This window comes from Salvia splendens, chromosome 9, assembly GCF_004379255.2.
Source record: "Salvia splendens isolate huo1 chromosome 9, SspV2, whole genome shotgun sequence".
NCBI classification, from domain to species: Eukaryota; Viridiplantae; Streptophyta; class Magnoliopsida; order Lamiales; family Lamiaceae; genus Salvia; species Salvia splendens.
Window position 1 is genome coordinate 18,733,860 of NC_056040.1, and position 24,514 is coordinate 18,758,373.

Consider the following 24,514-nt stretch of genomic DNA (forward strand, 5'->3'; position numbering starts at 1 on the left):
CTCATGAAAAAAAGTTGACATTTGAATTATCTATTCTATAGTTATAAACTTATAATATCCTTTGGGGTATTTTTTCAATTTCTAGGATGAAAATATCATTTTTTTTTTATGTTTTTGTATCCAATGGATTCTAGACTTCTGGATTTTAATTTTATTTTTCGGCGGTTTCACTTTTCTAACACTCTCTCATTTGGTATCTCTACTCTCTCTTCTCTTTTTTGTTAATTTCTTGTTTTTTTTTTTCAATTGTACACTCCATTCCCCAAATTAAACAAAATACATTTATGTTTATTGTTTACATTTCTTGATAAAGAATCAATTAAGCTTCCATGTTACAATTACTCAGATGTCAATATTTGCATTTCTCCACATTAACTAATATATTTTATTTAAACAAAATTAATAAATTATACTCCATCTATTACCAAAAAATAAATTATACCATCTGTGTGATTTCTGATCAATTTCATAATTTTCAATTCTGCATATTAAAGCATACTATTATTACAATTTGCAATTGTACCACGAGATACGCAAATTCCCAAATTTGTGAATACCTGAATTTTTGGTTTGGTAATTTTATCTTGAGAAAACATAAATGTACATACATAATATCTTTTAATTTTTAAATTTAATTAAAAAATTATCTTTTATTTTTGGATGGCTTGTAAAAAATCAAATCACTAACTGAAAATTAACTTCCATAATTGCAGTTGCAGATGAGTTTCTGCGCTGGTCTTAATTGGAGAAATCGTGAGCTGTTAAGATTATGGGACTTGTGTCACTGATGCATTGGTTGAATCTTATACCATCCGCAACGCTGTCTCTTATCCGTCTCTTAATTGTCTCATCTCTTAATTATTCATGGGCTCCACTGTACTTTTCACTCCATCTCTTAACTAAGAGACAACACCTGCAACCCTCCGTCTCTTAACCATCTCATCCATTAACTATTCATTCAATTTCATTTTTTATTTTTACTTCCAACAAATTCAATTAATAAAAACACACTTCATTAAATAAAATAAAATTACAGCTTAAAATCCTAAAAAAATACATAATTAAATTCATAGCAAAATAAATAAAAAAGACATAATTTAAAATATAATTTTATAGAAATTATAAAAACTACTCCGCCGACGAATCATCCCCCCGAAGGCGGTGGCGGTGCACTCAAGCTACCTGGAGGCGGAATACCAATTTGTCTTGTCATATACTCAATTCCGGCAAGATGGGCTTGGTATTGTGGAGGATTCATGCGGGAAGTGTCTGCCATCGTGGCGGTCAAGTACATGGACAATAGGGTGTTTGAGCCTGAGCCCGCCTGGCTTAATTCGCCTCGGCCCCTCCTCCCTCTAGCCCCCTGCATCGGTGGTTGTGCCCTCAACCTCTTGTGAGGCACTGCCTGACCCGCCCTCACTAGACGAGTATTGGCCACCCGTCGTGTGCTTCGTGCGCTTCGAGCTCGAGCCCTGGCTGGACTGGACACCGTCGGCCCACCTTTCAACGTCTTTGACGGCCTCCCAAACATCGACATGTTTGTCGTTGTCGTCAAAGAAGACTCGCAAAGCCGCTGTCATAATGTCGGCTCCACTGGCTCCGCTTTGGTATTGAGCTGCTTCATTCTTGTAGATGCCGCAAATTTTTTGACCTCTCTCTCGACGCGGTCAAAATGACTGCGGAGCATCTTAAGGGTGCGGCGGCGGGACCGAGTCGACTTGTTCTCGTTGTAGGCGGCGGTGACCTTTTCCCAAAAACACTTGCGGGTTTGTTGATTCCCGACGATGGGATCGTACGAGACGCTGACCCAAGCGTTGAACAAAGTCATCGTGTACGCCCGGCTGTATGGATGACGACCTATATCCTCCTCCTCCTCGGCCGCCTCCTCCTCTTCCTCCACGGCGTCGAATGCGCGACCCATGGAGCTTCCACAGCCTCGTCCACCTTCTGGATTGGGTTCATCCGGATAATCCTCCCTAATTTGGGATAATCCCTGCGAATACCTAGGGGCGGAGGGACGAGCGTATGCATCCACATCAAAATGGGGTGGTTGGTACGCCGTCGGCGTCGACGAACCGGAACCGGAACCACCCAAAACATTGTACATGCCCCCTTGTCGCCAAACGTGTTTATGTCAAAGTCGCCGGAGCCGCCAGAGTTTCCGTCGCCGGACATTTTGTGATGAAAATTGGAGAGGTGAGATGAAAATTGGAGAGGAAATGTAGATGATTTGAGAATAATAGATGTGTGTTTGTGTGTATAATGAGGATGAAACAGGAGTATTTATAGAGTAAAAAAAGAAAAAAAAAATTACCGTTCAATAGTAATATTACCACTTTTTTTAATTTGTTTTATTAAAATCGAATTTTTTTTTAAAAAATGATTTATTGCGTCAGCGTGACGACGCCCACTCGCTGGCCGGCGAGTGGGCGTCACGCCTAGCGCCAGCGCGAGCCACGTGGCGCTGGCGCGTGGCGAGCTGTAGCGCGAGCCGTCCCTCCTGGATGAGACGCTCGGCGAGACGGGACCGGGACGGAAGGCTGCAACGCTGTCTCGCGGCCGTCTCGTCTGTCCGAGCCGAGACCGAGACGCCCGCGAGACGCGCTGCGGATGCTCTTATCTTTTTTTTCTTCCTATATTTCGTTTTTTTGTCATTTTATATATGTATGTGTTGGTTTTTTAAGTCTTAAACTTCCCTAATAAAAGTTAACAAACCAGAAAATTACCGGAAACAATAATGTTCGGTGACGTGATTATTTTTCTATTTTTTACGTACTTTCCAACTTTATATCTCGTTTTTGTATCTTAGAATGTTTATTCTATTCGATTTTCACACAAAATAAAATTTTGAGAACATATTTTTTGAAAAAAGAAGTCACTGATCAGGTTTTGCATATAATAAATGTAATTAAGTTTATATTTTGCACACAGCTCATTAACGTAAAGATTTACAATGTGATTATGGATTTAATGTCTTAGCGAGATTAAATTTGGTTGAGAAAAAAATGGACGTTTAATGAGTTAATTTTATATTTGGGCCATGATTTACTGATGGATACTAATAATAAAAATAATACTAATAATAAGAATACGAATAATAATAATTTTTAATCGGCCTGTATAATATGTTTAAACTGGGATACATTATTTAACAATAGGAGCTTCATTATCAATTTCAGATATTGTGTTATTTATTTAGTTACCAATCACAGATTAATTAAGCTATATCGGCGGTTCCTCTTTCTTCCAGAAAACACGCACAGAGATGCTTGGGCTCATTTTATTGTTGGGCTTTCCGATTTATTTAAGTTGGGCTTCATATGATTTACTCCGATCAATCTGATAGGCTTAAATTGGGCTTTTATTTGTTTGATACTTTGATTAATCAAATTTTACGATTTAATCAACATAATATGTTTTAAATTATCGTGAAAGTAAATGTCTTATATTTCTCAGTTTACGAAATGCCCTTTCTTGTTGTGGTATAAATTTTTTTAAATCAATCTACGGTTATTTGAATTATTTAGGATATTAATAATAACTGTACAATGGACGAAATTCCGATGATAATGGAAATTTCACTACAAATATTATTATGTCCATATTTGAAGTAAGAATCGTTTGTGTATATTTAGAGCATGAGAAGAATAGCTTAGAATAACACAAAGTTTTATATCATGCATTTTGTGATTTAAGTATTTTGGATTAAAGGGATTTTTTTGTAATCAAGTCTATTTTCAAAGAAAAGTCAAGTAAGACATCGTTTTTTTTCATGATTGAATATTTTGGTTCTAACTATAAGAATTTCTCCAATCCTAGCAATTAGCAAAGTTAACTCAACTGGTAAGAGTTATCAAGGGCTTGACTAATAAATTCAAAATTCATATTCGTTTAAGCAAACAATGATTACGTTAACCTCGGTCATATTGAGAGATTAAATGATTAAACAAATTTTAAAGTAATTAATTGATCAATATAAATACAAAATTATTAATTTTATCTGTCATCTTATTGCCAAAAGTAAACTTACATAAGAGATATGATTACACTTTACTTGCAATGCTTGAGCTGCCTTCCTTCAAGCTCAAGCCCTGTTAAGCTTTAACTTATTTGTGAGCCCAACAAAATATATTACTACTATTTTTTATTAGTGTCCAATAATATTATTGAAAAAGTCCATAATGTGCTACGGGCCTATTAATTTATTCCTGCCCAAACACGATATTTTAGCCAAATTATACTACATTTGTTTCAAAAATAGAAACTTTAGAAACAACATAGATTCTAATATAAAAATTGATAAAGTAAGAGAGACGGAAAAAATAGGTAAAGTAAGATAATGGAAGAGAAAAAGTAGTGAAATTAGTATTAGTGGATTGTGGGGTCCATTTCATAAAATGGAAAGTTTCTAATTTTAGTTAACGAACCAAAAAGGAAATAATTTTTATTTTTAGGAAATGGAGTGGGTATGATATTGACTCCACTAACGAGAGTTCACACGTGATGAACAGTTCTTTTTTTATTAAATTCAAGGGATAATAATCATTTAAATCATAAAATTTCGTCAATTTCTAATATGTCCCATAAACTCTAAAATTGGAATAGTAAAACAAATGCACTTCACTCAAACTATTGGACTTTGGCCTCCTTATTCTTTGTTAAATAGTTTTTCCTTTTGCAGTTTACTTTATGACATATGGAGAACAAAGTGTTCGATTTTATTATATATTTTGTTTAAACTAATAGTTATTCCACCCGTCCCACAAAGATTGTCCTATTTTTTCATTTTCATCCGTCCCACAAAATTTGTCTCATTTCACTTTTTATCATTTTTGGTAGTGAACCTCATATTCCACTAACTCATTCCTACTCACATTTTATTATAAAACTAATATATAAAAGTAAGATTCACAATTCACTAACTTTTTCAACTTACTTTTCATTATATTTCTTAAACCCCGTACCCGGTCAAAGTGAGACAATTTTTGTGGGATGGAGAGAGTACTATTTACAACTAAAATTATTTTTTTTTGGGTGAATGTAGTATACTACTCCATGTACCATGTTATACCTAATTTTACCATCTTTTAGGTATCTCTAAAGGATAAAGTTGATACTTAGTTATTCTTTTTATATCAGTTGTTTCCCTTTTTTACCCCATCCGCCCACGATTAATTGTCACTTTTTGACCTGACACGACTTTTAAGAAAAATAAAGAAAAATTAGTTGAAAAGGTTAGTGCAATGTGTAACCCACTTTTTTATATTGGTTTTATAATAAAATGTGAGTGGAGTGAGTTAGTGGAATATGTGAACTACTTACTATTTATGATAAAAATGAAGTGTGACAATTATTGATGGACGGACCGAAATGGAAAATAGTGACAATTAATCGGGGACGGAGTATCTTTTAAGTTGGAGGAAGTGGTCTTTTCTTTCCTTTTTATTTATATGTATATGTATATGTATATGTATATGTATATGTATATGTATATGTATTATATTTAATTTTATAGAGCATATTTATTATCTTTAGCCGTTACTAAAAAGATGAAGAACTCGTTAAAGTGAAAAGCGAAAGGCATATCTCTCTGCAAATAAAATTTCACATCTATTTTTAATTAAAGTGAAATACACTTTTCTTATTATTAGCCAACCCCAACCGTAAACCACAAATTAATCCTCCAAATTGACAGTTTGTCTCACTGTTGATTAACGTTCATGAAGTTCGAGCTTTGAAATTTGGGTTTTCATTACTTAATTATTTTGTCAGCAATAATGAAGAATATTAAATATAACCGCCGTACAACTTTTTCTAACTCTATATATGTAATGTAAAAGCATCCGCAATGGGCGAACGATGGCACGCCCGATGGCGCGCATCGTCCGCACCATCCATCGTCCGCACCCATTGCGGGTGCGCGCCATAGGGCGCGGACGATAGTCGCGGCCCTATACTTCGGTCGCGGAGGATAGGGCGGACGATGGTCATCGTCCGCCCCATTGTGGAGGTCGCAGACGATCGACCGCGGACGATGGCACGCGGTTTCGTTTTTTTATAAATACCGTTCATTTGTAACATTTCATTTCACGCGATTTCATTTTCGAAACTTACATTTACATAATTACTACGAAATGGATTCAAGCCCCAATAGTCCTACGTTTAGCACAGGGGCGCATTGGCCGGGTACAGAACCCGACGATTATCGTTCGTTCGACACCAACACCCTTTACGATCCCGATTTCAGTACGGAATCGTATGGGTTGTCTGACATGGAGCCGTCTCCGCACCGCCCAACCGCATCGGCCGATCCCGACCCCGCCGCGAACGCTTCCGCCCCAGCCAGAAAGAAGCGGAACCGGCAGCGGGCGCAGAAGTTGCCGCCTCCCGGTGATTGCGATGAGTACGCCCCCGGCCGTACGAACTACAACGACGACGAAACTCTCACTTTGGCCCGGTGTTGGGTAGATATATCGGAAGATCCGATATTCGCGAACAACCAGCTACAGATCGCGTACTGGGAACGCATCGCGGACCTCTACAATTCGGTCAAGCCGCCGACCGCGTACAAGCGCAAGCGTGAGCAACTCTGCAAGCACTGGGATCAAGTCAAGAAGCAAGTGAACTTGTACGCGGCGGAGTTCGAGAAGTTCACGCGGTCACAGGTAAACGGCAAGAGCGCGAGCGACGTGCGCACTAAAGCGATGTTGTCGTACCGGTCGATGTTCGGCGATTTCAAGCACGAGGCCATCTGGGCGCTCTTGAGGGAGAAGCAGAAGTTCTAAGGTGGAATTCTGCACACTGGTGCGCCGAAGAAGACGAAGGTCACCGAAGTTGGTGACTACACGAGCAGTGGCAGCGGCAGTCACCCGGTTGACCTCAACCGGACGTACGTGGATGAAGGGAGTTCCGGCACACCGGTGTCCTTCCGGCGTCCTCCCGACGTCAAGGCTGCGAAGGCCAAGGGGAAGGCGATTGCGACCTCATCGTCGACCGCTGCAACCCAAGCTCCGGTCCCGATAGAGCTCCCGACCCAGACGGCCACCGCGTTTGAGTCGTTAGCAACAGCGTCGATGGCAAGGACGATGTTGCAGACGCACAGGGCCCTCAAGAAGTGTACCGACCCCGACGAAGCCGAATATCTCTCGGCGTTACTCGATGAGCTGCGTCGGAAGTTGGAAATTGGTCCGACTTAGTTTTTTTTTTATTAGTTCAATGATGTAACTTTTTTTTATTAAAAATTCGTCGTTTGTTATTTAGACCGTTTTTTATTTACTCGTTACTTGTTATTTGAAAACAGTTAAATTAATTAAATAAAACAATAAAATGATGATGTGGCGCGCCATAGGGCGCCCCACTGCAGGTGGGGATGTAGGAGGATAAAACTGCTGACGTGGCGCGCCATAGGGCGCGCCTTAGGGTGCCCCATTGCTAATGCTCTAACAATTTATAGATCTATTGGTGACTAAATATATCTTACCCAATGTCACCGAGTAATTAAATAATCGTTATGTAGTTTGTCACTGAATTATTCTGCGAACCTCGAAAATCATAATGGAAGAGATTATTTATAACTGTAGTTCAACTTTTATTCCCTTCGATTAGCAAAAATATCATTTAGTAACAATACACCGTTTTAGCCTTATTACATAACAGTATTTTACATCTGGATAATGAAATTTTATTAATTTAAATTAAATATTGTTAATTAAATTTAACATTTAAGTAAGACGATATTTTATTGTGCCTATAGAAAGTTTATTACCGCAAGTAATTAAATGTGAAAGTTCTGGAATTATAGTACTAATGTGATTTTTGTGGAAACAATTTAAAAATAATGAGTGGCAATACTGAATTAGTAAATGGTTTATTCTTTGGAATGCGTGAAGCTGCATGGTAAACTACAACAATTCCAGTTGAAATATCTTTGGACTTTGGCCTGAATAAGTCGGTAGTGTAATTAAAACTTTTTAAAAACTCCATCCATCAAAGCAGCAATATCTTATTTACTGTTAACTATTTGATGGTTTCTACAATAGATTTACAGCCATTTATGGCATTTTACTAGTCATTTATATTACTAGTATATTTTTTTGTTAGTTCTATAACTTTTGAAATTGCATATTAAAATAGTTATTAGTACATTTCAATGTTTCACAATTATTCTACTACTATGTTTTATCGATGCTTTCATATATATATGGATATCAAGAGCATATCAAAATTCAAACTGAGTAAACAATTTCTTATATATGTCCTTTTTTTATATCTGTGATTGTTTATGTTTATTTTCCAACCAACACATAATAATCATGTCCACATACACACACAAATTTCAATTTTTTTTTACCATAATATCAATTCTTCTGCAATTAATATCTACATGGGTGCTTGTAAGGTCAAAATAATGAAATGAATAACAATCTAACCGACATAGTTGGATGTTTACTCAATTTTAGTTAGGAAATGATTACCTTTCTTGTTTTATCTTGTTATAATGAAACTAGTTCACTAAAAATTGAAAATCATATGAAAAGCTCAAAATAATTGAAAAATACATGTGGCTTGAACTGCTCCAACTTCTATAATCGATGAAGCATGTCAATTCGATCTATTGCATTCACTCCACATCTCTTGCAATTTAAATTATGTATTTAGGTGAGAAATCGTAATATACATTTCTTCCACCAATTAAAACTCCCAATTCATTAATAGTTGGAGTATAACGCCCTTGTTATAGATGATAGCGAGACGGGTAACAATTGGTTCTAATTGAACTATTATAAAATTTCCTATAATCTATTTAAGTCCGGCAAAAGATCAAATATCATTAAATCCTTGTCAAATAATATATAGTCCTAAATGTCTATTTTCCTTTTCGATTACATTAACTCTGCGCAGATGTACGGTACATCAAGCACGGACGGACATACACATACTACTACTCACACTATTAGAGATATGACAATTCGACCAATTATTTAGGTGAGGGTGTTACTACAAGTTTAAATTTAAATTTAAATTTTGGTACTATTACTTTAACTTATTTCTTGTTTCTAGTTAAAAGTTAAAACAAAAAGTAAAAGAGTTCAAATAACAGTTGTTACAAGTTTTAAATGTAATAAATTTTGGAATGTATACATCTTTTGTAATTTGGAGAGAGTGATTTATAAAGTTTAACTCTATGCTTCACCGCCGCTTACATATTAAAATATGCACCCCGTGAATATCAAATTGGAGAAATGTAGTATAGAACCTATTATTATACCACTATGTTAAATTACTTAATTTGTCATACAGTATTTCAAATCTTTTCAATGGTTTCCATTTTCTATAGTGGCAAACGTGAGAAATGATTTTTTATAGAAAAAAGGTAAATATGGTAGTTATATGACTTTACCTCTCCATTTACATCTCCCATTGGAGATGCTCTTAATAGTAACGAAGTTTTAAAATATATAAATTCTAACCATTTTATGTAAAAATAGACCATTTCACTCTTAATGAAATCGTAAAAGAAAAAACTTGCTCATGCAATAATCAAATGTTCACATGATTATATCAGTGGAATTATATAGCGTGAGTATATATTTATGAAAAATCCAAATATTGTTGGATCGAACGGACTTAACAATTGTCGCACAAATCTTCCATATAAATACCCTCTACCCCACGTTCATTTGTAACAGTTCCATTCCCTTTTCCACATTCAAATTACACTATAAAATGGATTCCGGTGAATACCCAAGTCCGAATAGTCCGATGTTTGGGGGTGGTGCACGTTGGCCGGGTACAGACCCTGACGAATATCGGTCGTTCGACTCCAACACGCAGTACTATCCCGAATAATCAACTTTTTTTTTCATTTCTAACTCGTGTAAAACTTTTTTTTAATCAATGTAGGATTTGCCGTTTTTAATTAATAGTGATATTTTTTAAATTATTTTGCATTGACATATTTGAAAATATTTAAATTAATTAACAAAACAATAGTGAAACATATAGAGCGGCTTATAGGGCGCCCCACTGCAGGTGGAAGGGTAGGAGGATAAAATGCTGATGTGGCGGTGTATAAGGCGGGCTTTAAGGCGTCCCGCTGCTAATGCTCTTAACCTCTTTAGTTTCAATTAGAGGATGACTTTTACTGCTTTTGAACTTTATCCTCCTCAGAGGAGAGACGGATGTCGCGTGTGTTCCGTCGGGGAGCAATAAAAGTAGAGCATGGACTCCCATCTCATAGAGAAGACGGTTTCCGACCAAAATTATAAAATAATCATTCAGTTATAACTAATGTTCGGACTTTAGTTTTACTATGCCATTTTAATAAGAATTTATATATTGCAACTAAAAATCAATAATATTAAAGTTTTGGTATATTATCCTGAAATTGTGTGAAGAAATGAAAATTATGAGCTACAAAAGATTTTCCACCATTTATTTATTAAATTGGATGTATGAGAAATTATAAATTCTAGAAGAATATGAAAACCCTTTTCCCCATTTTTGCCTATAAAATCCCTCCAACAAACTCAGTAAATGAGCACAGACTCTGCTTCACTCTTCTCCTCCTCCACCACCACCACCACCACCACCTTCATTCCCACCATGGAATCCCTCAAACAACCTCTCTTTTCTCTCCTCTTTCTCTCCCTCCTCACTCTTCACATTTCAGGTAACCTCTCTCTCACCTCCAGATCCAAATTCTCCAACCTAAATCCGCCACAATTTCTAATTTTTAATTCTAATTTTTTCAATTGATTTTGGCAGCTACAACAATGACGCTGTACAACAAATGCAGCCACCCTGTCTGGCCTGGGATCCAGCCTGGCAGCGGCTCTCCAGTGCTGGCCAAGGGCGGATTCAAGCTGCCTCCTGGAAAATCGTACGCGCTCCAGCTCCCCGCAGGCTGGTCCGGCCGCGTCTGGGGCCGCCACGGCTGTTCCTTCGACGCCGCCGGCCGCGGCCGCTGCGCCACCGGCGACTGCGGCGGATCTCTCTACTGCAACGGCCTCGGCGGAACCCCTCCCGCGACGCTCGCTGAGATTACCCTCGGAAACGAGCAGGATTTCTATGACGTCAGCCTCGTCGACGGCTACAATCTGGCCATCTCCATTACTCCATTCCGCGGCAAAGGTATGATTTGAAATCGAATTCAATGTTGAATTTGCTGCACTTAAATGCGCTTCAGATTATACCTAGTAGTATTAGAAATTTAGAATGTGTGCTTTAATTAATTGGGGCCATCACATTTTCTATTTTAAATGTGTTTCCAGATTTGTTTGCATCTACACTATTAAAAGGGGGTTAATTATGATTTTATAATTACAATTGGCTTATTTTAGCACCGAATTTAATCACCTAAGGGTATTAGCAATGGGCGCCCTAAGGCGCGCCCTATGCACCTTAATGTCATCTTTTTTATCCTCATACCCTTCCACCTGCAGTGAGTCGCCCTATAGGTTTTTTACTATTGTTTAGTTAATTAATTTAAATATTTTCAAATATATAATGCAACCTAATTAAAAAACACAACGATTAAATAAAAACCGGCGAAGACTGCATTGTAGCGCTCGGCGATGCGCTCCCAGTACGCGAGTTGCTTCTAGTTGTTCGCGAATATCGGGTCCTCCGATATATCCACCCAACACATCGCCAAGACGAGGGTTTCATTTCACGAGGAATCGTGAAATGAAATGTTACAAATGAAGGTGGGGTAGGGGGTATTTAAACAATTTTTTCGAATTTAGCATAAAAAAAAATAAATAACGCATGCCATCGGGCGCGCCATCGTCCGCGTACCCACAAGGGAGCCCGATGGCGCGGACGATGGCGTGCCCGATGGCCTATCGGGCGCGCTTCTACCGTGGACGAAGCATAGGGCGTGGGCTTAGGGCGTCGCATCGTCCGGGCACCCACAATAGTGCCCGATGGCGCGCCCGAGGACGATGACACGCAGATGCCCTAATGGTTTTTTATTAAGAATTTTTAGTCAACTAAAGCTCACATGTCTAGAGTTTAATTATGACCGGATTTCTAATTAGAACTTTTTAAGGTTTTACTCCCCCTGTCCTCGAATAGGAGTCTCGTTTTTCCATTTTAGTCTGTCTGCCAATAGGAGTCCCGGTTCACTTTTACCATAAATGGTAATATGGTCCCACCATCCACTAATTCATTCCACTCACATTTTATTTTAAACTAATATATACAAGTGAGACCCCTATTCCACTCACTTTTTTCCAACCGCTAATACCCGTGTCGCCCATAAATGAGACTTCTAATGGCTGACGGATTACTATTTTCATGGAGTAATTTTTCACTAAATTTCGACAAACTAGGTCACATATACTAGTACTTATATTTGTAACCCTTTTTAATTGAGCTAAAAATGGGAATTGGAGGTCAAGGTTTATAATTATTTAACAATACTTCATTATAGTTTCTACCAAGTTTAATCAGTCTAAAAAATATTTTACACGGCACTTTATATAATTAATTAATTTTCTAGCTGCTGTCACAGACTTTTCATTGTCGTCGAAGGGGATCTAAGTTTAGATCCGAAAAATTATTTATTGGTTATTATTTATTAATAAGTCGAAGTGAATCTGAAAATTGATCCAAACTTTTGATGCAAAAGTGTAATCAGCGCTTGTATAAACAATATGCAAGAAAACATATTTAGGTGTTTTAATGTGGCTTAGTTTTCTTTTGAAGCTTAATTAATTCAAGAAGCTTTTGAATGCATAAAAGAAGAATATGATGTGATAATTAAATCGTTTTGTTGTAATATGACTGCAAATATGTTTCTTAAGGGTCCATGGATAGGTCACTATTCAATAGTTTTACTTTCAAGTTTCAATGCTTTTCTTGAGTTGCTGATGCCACATTTGAAATCCTATTTATCTCAACTTATTCCTTTTTCGTGTATTGCCTTTTTCTCTCTCCTACTTTTTCACACGATTTAACATTTCGGAAGTTTATAATTTCGATGGCATTATCTTTCAAAAAGCTGTTTTCACACATTCGAGTTCAACAATATCTGCCTCACAAGTTGAATTTTTTATAGTCTTTATTCCTCTTGCCTAATGTAAAAAGTGTAGTATGTTTTCCCTTTGATCTTGATTTATAGCTATTGCTAAAGTATTGCTTGTTTCACGTCGATTTGGTAAAGATCTGGTGTCAATATGTATATTGTTGGATGATGTGTCTTGGATATAAGGTGTTTAAAGGAGATGATGTGTTCAATTCTAAATTCTAATAGTGATCACAAATCTTACCACAGGCAAATGCAGCTACGCCGGGTGTGTGAGCGACCTAAACATGATGTGCCCGGTCGGTCTACAGGTCCGTTCTCACGATAAGAAGAGGGTAGTGGCGTGCAAGAGCGCGTGCTTCGCCTTCAACTCACCCAGGTACTGCTGCACAGGGAGCTTCGGGAACCCCCAGACGTGCAAGCCCACGGCCTATTCTCGGATCTTCAAGACGGCTTGCCCCAAGGCCTACTCGTATGCCTACGACGACCCCACCAGCATCGCCACTTGCACCGGCAGCAACTATTTGCTCACTTTCTGCGCCCACCATTAGACATATCGCCCATTTATGAAGCACTACATTATTATTATCATCATCATAGTTAGCTAGCTAGTACCATTAAGTATGTTGTGACAATTGAAGGATTTGAACAATGGAATTTTGTTGGTATTCTATTCATGGCATGTTGAATGTAGGTCATTATTTGTTTTAATAGGCAATGCATTGGAAGGGAATCAATTTAGTACTTTATTCCTTGTATTTTGTGGGCCATGCATGAACTAAAGTTTCTTTGGATCCATTTCTTTGCCATGTGACTGAGATCGTGTTTCTGCGGAGTCAGATGAAAAATATTTTTAAGAGCATCCACGGTAGGCCCAGCGATAGTCTAGTCACAAACTCCTCTTGCCATATCATCAGCCTTAAAAATCCTCACGCCACATCATCAAGTCAAGCAAATAGCTCAGCCATAGCCTAGTCACGTCACTCAAAATTATATAAAACAAATAATTAACAATCACACAACATACGGAACTAAATTTACGATACAGATACGGGAAAATTTAATAATACTATTAAAATTTAAAAAAGTACATTAATTAAAAAAAGTACAATAAAATCAAAAAACTACATTGATTAAAAAAAATACATTAATTAAAAAAATTCACTCCTCGTCTCCGTCGCCACCGTCGTCGCCGCCGCCTCCACTCAAATCGCCGTGTTGTTGCTCTTGTACAGAAATTAAGATAGAAAGAAAACTCGTTAAAACAAGTGGTGCGAATGAAAATGACGTGCGAAGCGCGTATATATAGTGTTTCGAAAATAAATTAAAAAAATACAAAAATTCCTCTGGGCGATCCGGACCCTGCAATGGCGCCGAGCGGATCGCCCAGCGCTCGTATATCGCCTAGCGCTAGGCGTTTTTTTTTTTCAAAAAACCGCTAGGCGGTTGCAATGGTTCGCCGAGCGCACCGCCTAGCGCCGGGGCTCGGCTAGGCGGTGCGCTAGGCGCCATTGTGGATGCTCTAACTTCTGGTTTTTTTCAGTCATCTAGTGCCTTTTGTGGGTTTATTTTATTTTCTCAACTAAACTTGACAAAATATTAACTGCTCCTTACTTAATCTGAGATTCTTTTTTGTAGGATGTAGTGAAATGATTCTTTGAAAAAAGTTAAAATAGTATATAAACACAAACAAATACTACATTCATAATAAATCAATCAACCTTGTTCAATAAGCGCAACATCGACTAGTTTGTTTAGTGGCAGACACTTCATCGATACATATGATTTCCTTGTTCCCACTTAATGTTTCAACATTAATAGTATCAGTTTTTTGATCACTTGGTTTAGTGTTTAGGGCCTTATGAGAAGTGAGGTCATAGATCTTATTGATCATTTGCAAAAATGCATCTTCCACGTTTACATTCTCCTTAGCTGAAGTTTCCATGAAGGAGAGGTCCTCAAGCTGGGCTAGGCTTTGGCCGTCTTCCAAGCTGACCTCTCGGGAGTGGGTGAGGTCGGACTTGTTTCCGACCAGCACTACCACCATCTCGCGACTACCAAACTCCCTCAACTCCCTCAACCACTTCCTTAGGCTCTCGAATGTCGACCTCCTCGTTGTGTCATAAACGAGAAGGGCACCCATTGCCCCGCGGTAGTATGAGCTCGTGATGGCTCGGAATCTGAAATGTCATCAATGAAATCTAAGGCAAATGTGTAACAGTGAGTGAAACCAATGTAGAACCATGTTTTGCCTCAAATATGAATACATAATTGAGAGTTTAAGTAAGCCCATGAAAGTGATTTTATTGTGTTTATGCGCAATTGAGCCCATTACTGATATAACTAAGCCCATGAGAGTGATTAATTGGATTTGTATTCGTTGTATTGTGTTTTATGCATGATTGGGCCCATGTTCTCTCTCTCTCTCTCTCTCTCTCTCATCATTTAATTCATATTGGATTTTTATTACTACTATTTCATAGTATATATCTAATAGACCACATACATAAATATATCTAACTATAATAAACAAAAGAGCAGCTATGCAGTCCTTCTTCAATTGGGAATGCCTTGTTTCAATCAATTTGCCGTTCTTTATTTTTTATTTACTTAATCTAATCCCATAAAAAGTCTTGACAAACCATCATCATCTTGGGAGGGGCCACAGTCACCTTCTTCTAGGGAGTACTACTTTTTTAAGTTGATACTTTGACATAACTATTTTATGTTTTTAAATAGTAGTAGCACATAGTAGGAGTATTTCAAAAAAAAAGGCATATGTATAATTCAACCAGCGGAGTTTCTTCGATATAAATTGTAGTAGTAAATTACCAAATTATGATTAGTTTCTACTAACACAGTATAGTAATTGATTCACAAAAACTCATTCACAACTCATAACAATATCAAACCCATCAACTCCTCCCATTTTTCATCAAAAAATAAACTCTCCCCATCATCTAATTAGATAATCCAATTTCATTTTCACAACACTAAAGTCCATATCAATGATGATCCATCAAAACACACACACAAAAGCAAAGTATTACCAAAAATATATATAAACAGAAATTAAAAGAGGAAGAAGCGTGATTACCTTTCTTGGCCGGCGGTATCCCATATCTGAGCTTTGATGAGCTTATCGCCGATCCTAATATTCCGGTAGGCGAATTCGACTCCGATGGTCGGCTTCGACTCCAAACAGAACTCATCTCTAGCAAACCTCGACAGCAGATTGGACTTCCCCACGGCCGAGTCTCCTATTAGAACCGCCTTGAACAAATAGTCACACTCTTCGTCAAATGAACCTTCCATCATCCAATTATAATCCAAAAATTATGTATAATTAACAAGATTTGTGTAAAGAGATCATAGGCAAAAAAGAAATTCGAAATATTGGTTTTATGCCATGATCATAATATGGAGAGAAGGTAATTAAGCAAAGTTCACAAGGGAGATATATTGATGAGTAGTGGCATGTGATAGCATTAAGAAAGTAACATACTTTGGTTGTTGCTTCATTATTGTTGTCAAATGGCTTTGTTGGCTTTTAATTTTTTAATCATGGCACCACATATAATGCTTTATTTTTGGGTAAAATATCACTTTAAATTGCCAAATCACTTCCGCATTATATTTATATTGAACTATTTTAAATATTCTTTTAAATCATCAACTATTAACCGATTTTGTATCAATTTTGGAAAATTAATTTCAGAGTTTAAGCGACGATCAATAGTGCTGAAATAGTTTAGAGTATAAATTTACTTTATTTCTTTTTTATCGTAAAGAAATTGAGAAAGTTTTGACAAACATACCTGACTTTTCTTGAAGCTAATTGAGTGCATGTCACGAGTGTCCAACCCTAATTGAGAAAAGGGATTTTTGTTTTTGTAGTAATTTCATACTACATCCGTTCCACAATAAGTGTCATATTTTGTCATTTCAATATATTCCACAATAAGAGTCACAATTCACTTTTACCATAAATGGTAAGTAGACTTCACATTCCTGTTGGGGATAATGCTGGAATTACAAGAGATAAACAATATCAGGCGAAATACAACCCAAGAAGGAAGAAAGAACTAAAACTGAAAATTACAATGAAATCGATACTGTAAAACCGTAAAAGCGTTTAGCCGAGTCAAGGAGTCCTCTTTCCGCAAGACGAGATGCGCCCCGGTAGTGCTCTCGGTTTGGCCTGTCGTCCCCAAAGATAAAACGGTTACGTCTCTGGTGAAGCAGCACCGCAATCAACAGAGCTCCGACGAACTGGATGGAGGAGAGGGCAGAGCTTCGGAAAGAAAGACTATGCAGAGAGTATGATGCTTGTGAGTATGTTATTCTGATTGTGCTCTATTCCTAATGCAAGGAATGACTAGCCTATTTATAGGCTTGGTCCACTGCAGGGGTCAACTCAGCCTTGATGGTTGTCATCATGGCTCATTATGGCGGGGCTGTAATCGCCGGCCGTTACGAGTTTGAAAGCTAGAGTGGTCGACTTTGAATCTAGACGTTGTTCACGCCCTAGTTCAACCGTCACATGTGGACTTCGACTTGATCAAGACGCTGATCAAGCCAACGCTCAAGGCGCAGCAGGTCGAGTTGATCAGGCTATTGAAGCCATCGTTCAAGGCGCAGCAGGCCGAGTTGATCAAACTGCTGATCAATGCGCAGCATGTCAAGTTGATCAGGCTACTGAAGTCATTGCTCAAGGCGCAGCAGGCCGAGTTGATCAAACTGCTGATCAAGGCGCATCATGTCAAGTTGATCAAGCTGCTGCCCAAAACTTAGGTGGTCCAAAACATTAAGTCTGGATCCTGGGACAAGCCCAAGAACCAAGCCCAAAGACCAATTGCCAAGATCCAAGGGCAAGGGCACGGGGCGCAGCTCGGCTCGGCGCGCGTGTGCGCACATGTGGGCTCTTTCACCCATCTTAGTCCATGATAATTACTAAGTGTAATAAGTCACTTAATAAATACACATTTAAAGATGTGTCTCATCTCCTATGTGGGATAATTAACACTAGTTAATTACTCCATACACTTTCAACTCCTAGCTTTATCAAAAGCTACAATGTGACCAACTTTAATCCACTATTTCTTACTCACCGGGAATTGGATTTAAGAAAGTGAATATGCTACGGTTATCTACGCGGAACGTAGATCGACACTATATCATTTAATTCTCCAAAATTAAATGTCTTGTCATATTTATTATTGGTCAAACTTCATTGACCGGACATCTTAAAACAAGATTCCAACAATCCCCCACATGAGTGGAAATAGCCAAATGCATATGCATGCAGGTACAAGCTCAACCCTCACGAGGTATATAAGCATAAGGATAGGTAGTTGTTGGCTTTGAACCCTCCATAGTCGACACCATCGGATACACAGACGGCTTAGTAGCGTGATGCTTTGAGCTAATCCCCCACGGCGTGCACCGAGACAATGGTGTTAACGCTTAAACACCTCAACCTCATCCGTTCTCACGTTTTATGTCCTTTGCGGCCTTGGACACCACTTTGGATTCATAAGTGTGTTATTTGAAGCGGCCTCACTTCACACTTATATAGGTGATTCCTAATCGAGTATCTTGCCCTACTCGGTCTCCTTGAGAACTCAATTTCCTCGAGATCCTTAGGAGTCATTAAAAGTCATAGACTTAGCCTCACCACTAGGCAAGTTTTCCAACACTCTATTGCTCTATAGGGAATAGATATAGTTGAGTGTTTTTCATGAACTCTCATAGCTTGTTGTCCTTTTGAACCAAGTTCTTGGGATCTCCAGTCATCATGGTTGGGTTACCACTATGATAATTCTTTAGTTTGTGGATTTCAAACCCATTCCCTCTAGCAACTTGTTCATTTGATCACGGTTTAACCCTTTGGTTAGCGGATCCGCTAGATTATCTATTGACTTCACATAGTCAATTGTAATCATGCCAGTTGTGATCAAGTGTCTCACGGTATTGTGTCGTCGACGTATATGTCGAGACTTACCGTTATAGAAGCCATTGTTTGCCCTTCCAATAGCCGCTTGGCCATCGCAGTGGATCAGCACTGGCGGCACTGGCTTAGACCAATATGGAATATCTTCAAGGAAGTTCTTAAGCCACTCGGCTTCCTCACCAGCCTTATCTAAGGCAATGAACTCCGATTCCATTGTTGATCGGGCTATACATGTCTGTTTTGTGGATTTCCACGATACAACACCACCCCCAATAGTAAAGACGTATACACTTGTTGAAAGTGAGTCTCTATTGTCGGATATCCAATTTGTATCACAGTACCCTTCAAGTACCGTGGGGTATCTCGAGAAGTGTAGCCCATGATCTTGAGTATGTTTTAAATATCTCAAAACCTTCACAAGAGCTCTCCAATGCTCTTTGCTTGAATTGCTCGTGTAACGACTCAACTTGTTCACGGCACAAGCAATGTCAGGTCGAGTGCAATTAGTCTAGTACATAATGCACCCGATGACCCGTGCATACTCTTTTGTGCAACGGGCTCGCCTTTGTTCTTGCTCAAGTGAACGTCGAGTTCAATTGGAGTCTTAACCGGCGCGCCATCATAGGCTTTGAATTTATTCAATATCTTCTCAACATAATGAGATTGTGTTAAGATGATTCCATCAGATGTTCTTAGAATCTTCATTCCAAGAATTACATCGGCTAGACCCATGTCTTTCATGTCAAAGTTTCTCTTTAACATGGCCTTTGTATCGTTAATTACTTGAGTGTTGCTACCCAAGATTAACATATCATCAACTTATAGACACACTATAACATGGCCGTTATTAGTGCTCTTGATGTAGACACATTTGTCGCACTCGTAGATTTTAAACCCATTTGATAACATCACATTATCAAACTTCAAGTGCCATTGCAATGGCGCTTGTTTCAATCCATATAAGGATTTAACCAGTTTGCATACCTTTTTCTCTTGTCCAGGTACTACAAACCCTTCGGGTTGTTCCATATAAATTTCATCTTCTAGTTCACCATTTAGAAACGCGGTCTTTACATCCATTTGATGAATCTCAAGATTGTGCAATGCAGCAATAGCTAGAAGCACTCGGATAGATGTAATCCTTGTTACAGGTGAATAGGTATCGAAGAAGTCATGTTCTTCCTTTTGTTTAAAACCCTTTACTACTAGTCGGGCTTTATACTTATCCACTGTTCCATCGGCCATAAATTTCCTTTTAAGTACCCATTTGCAACCCAGAGGTTTCGCACCTTCAGGTAGATCTACCAACACCCAAGTGTGGTTTAGCAAAATTGAATCAATTTCGCTTTGAACAGCTTCTGTCCAATGTAACTCGTCTGGGCCATCGAAGATTACTTTTATAGATGTCGGTTCTTCATCTAACATAAAAGCAATGTAGTCAGGACCAAATGTTTTTGGTGTTCTGACCCTATTACCACGTCTTAGTACTGTATCATTTGGATCGGGCCTTGCACGCTTGCGCGATTCAGGTTCCTCGTCCGCTGATTTAGAACTAGTGGCTTCTACTTCAATTCTTGTCTCAGAATTGGTTAAGACTTTTTCCTTGTCTTTGCAAGGAAATGTATTTTTGAGAAATACAGCATACCTTGACTCAATTGTTGTTCCTACTGTAATAGTCGATATTTCAGACTTGTGAACAACAAATCGATATGCACTACTATTAAGTGCATATCCAATGAAGATGCAATCAACCGTTTTAGGTCCGATCGTAACTTTTTTGGGCGGAGGAACCATCACCTTTGCCAAACACCCCCACACTTTGAGGTACTTGTAGGATGGCTTCCTTCCCTTCCACAACTCATAAGGAGTAACATCTTTTCCTTTGAGAGAGACTTTATTCAAGATATAGTTGGCTGTCAAAACAGCTTCCCCCCACATGTTATGTGGTAATCCTGAAGTCAGAAGCAGTGCATTCATCATCTCTTTTAGAGTTCGATTCTTGCGTTCTGCAACACCATTAGATTGTGGTGAGTATGGTGTAGTCGTTTGATGGATTATACCGCTTGCGTTGCATAATTCCTCAAACGGGGCTACATATTCGCCTCCTCTATCGCTTCGAATCGTTTTGATTTTACAACCAAGTTGATTCTCAACTTCGTTCTTATAATTTTTGAACGCTTCTATTGCTTCATCTTTACTTCTTAAAAGATAAATGTAGCAATACATTGTGCAATCATCTATGAAAGTGATAAAGTACTTTTTACCACCTCTAGTTTGCACCATCTTTAAATCACATACGTCCGTTTGAATTAATTCAAGGGGTTTTGTGCTTCGTTCCACTGAGTGAAACGACAACTTAGTCATTTTTGCTTCAAGACAAATTTCACATTTATCTTGGTATCCACTTCATTAGCCTTTAGTAAATCTAAATTCACTAATCTTTTAATAGCTTTTGAATTTACATGTCCCAATCTATAATGCCACAAATTTGAACATTCAGTCAAGTAAGAGGAAGTAGATGCTTTATTATTAGCCAATGGCTTTGCAACACTGCGAGTTGCAACACTAAGTTTGAAAATCCCGTCGGTTACATAACCTTTTCCGAGGGATTTTCCAAACTTATACAATACAAACCTATCAGACTCAAATACAAGTTTAAACCCCTTATTAACTAGTATTGATCCTGACACTAGGTTCTTGCGGATATCCGGGACATGCAACACATCCTTCAGCGTTATTGTGACGCCAGACGTCATCATGAGGATCACATTTCCGATGCCAAGGACTTCGGAGGATGCTTGATTCCCCATGTTGATCTTCCTCCCATCAACAGGACTGTAAGTTGAAAACTTACTCCTATCGGTACAAACATGAGCAGTTTCTCCAGTGTCGATGTACCAGCCTCCCTTGTTTTCAATCAAGTTGGCTTCTTCAGTGACCACAACAATGAGGTCACTTTCATCCCAGTCTTTGAACTCCTTCTCAACGACGTGGGCTGCCGGCTTCTTCTTCTTGCTGAGGCAGTCTTTGGCAAAGTGGCCAGTTTTGCCACATTTGAAGCATTCGCCTTCAAATTTCTTTGCAGGCTGCTTCCCTTTCCCTTTATCCTTTTGACTTGGGCGAGGGCGTTTGTTGGAGGGACCGCCCTGCTCCAACAGATTGGCCATGGCTTCAAGTGGGCCAAAGCCCTTAGCCTTTTGGTTGCTTTTGCGCACATCGGCCTCAATGCGCAATTTCACGATCAAGTCTTCAAGAGTCATCTGATTTCGCTTGTGCTTGAGATAGCTCTTGAAGTCCTTCCAACTAGGAGGAAGCTTGTCAATGATCGTGCACCTTAAGAATTTGTCGGGCAAGGTCATCCCTACAACCACTAGTGCGTGGATGATCATTTGAAGCTCTTGAACTTGCTCCATGATGGGTCGAGAATCGACCATCTTGTAGTCCATAAATTTGGATGCTACAACTTGTTCAGTGCCTACAACATTATCTATGTTGTACTTTCTTTCTAGGCTTTCTCACATCTCTTTTGATGTGGTTACAACGGAGTATACATTGTACAAACTATCATCTAAAGCACTTAGAATGAAATTTTTACAAAGGTAATCTCCTTTTCTCTAAGTTTCATAGATTGCCATAACTTCAAGCCTAGTCTCTTGATCGCTTGGCGCGGGCGGCTCGTTTTCCGTGAGGAAGTTGGCTACGCCCAATGTTGTCAAGTAGAACAACATCTTTTGGTACCACATTTTGAAGTCGGATCCTCCAAACTTTGGTGGCTTCTCGGCAGGTGACATCACTCTTGGTGCCAAAGGTGCCATACTTGGTCCATGGAAGGAACCAATTCCGTTGCCCCCGAAAGAGCCAACAACGTGGTTGGGCATAGAGCCCCCACCATTCATGTTGGGCATGGAGCCCGCCATGGTCGTACCAGCCCCAAAGGAACTAGCACCCGCGTGAGACCCGAAGGCCCCTGCATTTGTGTGAGACCCGAAGGCCCCAGCACTCGTGTGAGACCCAAAGGCCCCAACACTTGATCCAGTAAAGGATCCGAAGGAACCACTAAAAGTGGAACCAAACGATCCACTCGAGGTGGATCCACCAGTGGGCCCAAGGGGGTTAACAAACTCCCAAGGGGTTGTTGATGAAGATGGATAGCGCCCAGGAGTGGGCATCACCGTCGGAATCGACGATGTGTTGACCGGTGCAGTGGTCGACATGGTGGATGGAGATGCGGCGGCGGTGGTGGCAGCGACGGTGTTGGCGTTGGTCGACATCTCCAAGTAAATGTATTTAAAGTTTCGAAAGTTTTAGTTCAGTTTAGGTCTGAAACCTTCAACGGCAAGTATATCTTGTCTTGCGATTGTTGGGGATAATGCTGGAATTACAAGAGATAAACAATACCGGGGGTAATAAAACCCAAGAAGGAAGAACTAAAACTGAAAATCACAATGAAATCGATACTGTAAAATCGTAAAAGCGTTTAGCCGAGTCGAGGAGTACTCTTTCTACAAGAAGAGATACGCCCCGGTAGTGCTCTCGGTTTGGCGTGTCGTCCCCAAAGATAAAACGGCTATGTCTCTGGTGAAGCAGCACCGCAATCAACAGAGCTCCGGCGAACTGGATGGAGGAGAGGGCAGAGCTTCGGAAAGAAAGACTATGCAGAGAGTATGATGCTTGTGAGTATGTTGTTCTGATTGTGCTCTATTCCTAATGCAAGGAATGACTAGCCTATTTATAGGCTTGGTCCACTGCAGGGGTCAACTCAGCCTTGATGGCTGTCATCATGGCTCATTATGGCGGGGCTGTAACCGCCGGCCGTTACTAGTTTGAAAGCTGGAGTGGTCGACTTTGAATCTAGACGTTGTACACGCCCTAGTTCAACCGTCACATGTGGACTTCGACTTGATCAAGACGCTGATCAAGCCAATGCTCAAGGCGCAGTAGGTCGAGTTGATCAGGCTACTGAAGCCATCGCTCAAGGCACAACAGGCCGAGTTGATCAAACTGCTGATCAAGGCGCAGCATGTCAAGTTGATCAGGCTACCGAAGCCATCGCTCAAGGCGCAGCAGGCCGAGTTGATCAAACTGCTGATCAAGGCTCAGCATGTCAAGTTGATCAGGCTGCTGCCCAAAACTTAGGTGGTCCAAAACATTAAGTCTGGATCCTGGGACAAGCCGAAGAACCAAACCCAAAGACCAATGGGCAAGGGCACGGGCGCGGCTCGGCTCGGCGCGCGTGTGCGCGCGTGTTGGCTCTTTCACCCATCTTAGTCCACGATAATTACTAAGTGTAATAAGTCACTTAATAAATACACATTTAAAGATGTGTCTCATCTCCTATGTGAGATAATTAACACTAGTTAATTACTCCCTACACTTTCAACTCCTAGCTTTATCAAAAGCTACAATGTGACCAACTTTAATCCACTATTTCTTACTCACCGGGAATCGGATTTAAGAAAATGAATATACTACGGTCATCTACGCGGAACGTAGATCGACGCTATATCATTTAATTCTCCAAAATTAAATGT

The 24,514-nt window shown here is 39.3% G+C and overlaps 2 protein-coding genes across 2 annotated transcripts; one reads left to right on the forward strand and one right to left on the reverse strand.

The window, feature by feature from the left end:
* Positions 1–10,511: 10,511 nt before the first annotated feature.
* On the forward strand, positions 10,512–13,741 carry LOC121747562 (thaumatin-like protein). The gene is made up of 3 exons (XM_042141615.1): positions 10,512–10,672; positions 10,768–11,133; positions 13,280–13,741. Exons 1-3 carry the CDS (start codon positions 10,537–10,539, stop codon positions 13,579–13,581), a joined length of 804 nt encoding a protein of 267 aa, XP_041997549.1. The 5' UTR covers positions 10,512–10,536; the 3' UTR covers positions 13,582–13,741.
* A 969-nt stretch (positions 13,742–14,710) lies between these two features.
* Positions 14,711–16,560, reverse strand: LOC121746905 (ras-related protein RABA6b-like). Its single transcript, XM_042140861.1, has 2 exons — positions 16,128–16,560; positions 14,711–15,210 (listed from the first exon to the last, which is right to left on the reverse strand). The coding sequence occupies exons 1-2, from the start codon at positions 16,346–16,348 to the stop codon at positions 14,757–14,759; spliced, it is 675 nt and encodes a 224-aa protein (XP_041996795.1). The 5' UTR covers positions 16,349–16,560; the 3' UTR covers positions 14,711–14,756.
* Between the last annotated feature and the right edge of the window lie 7,954 nt (positions 16,561–24,514).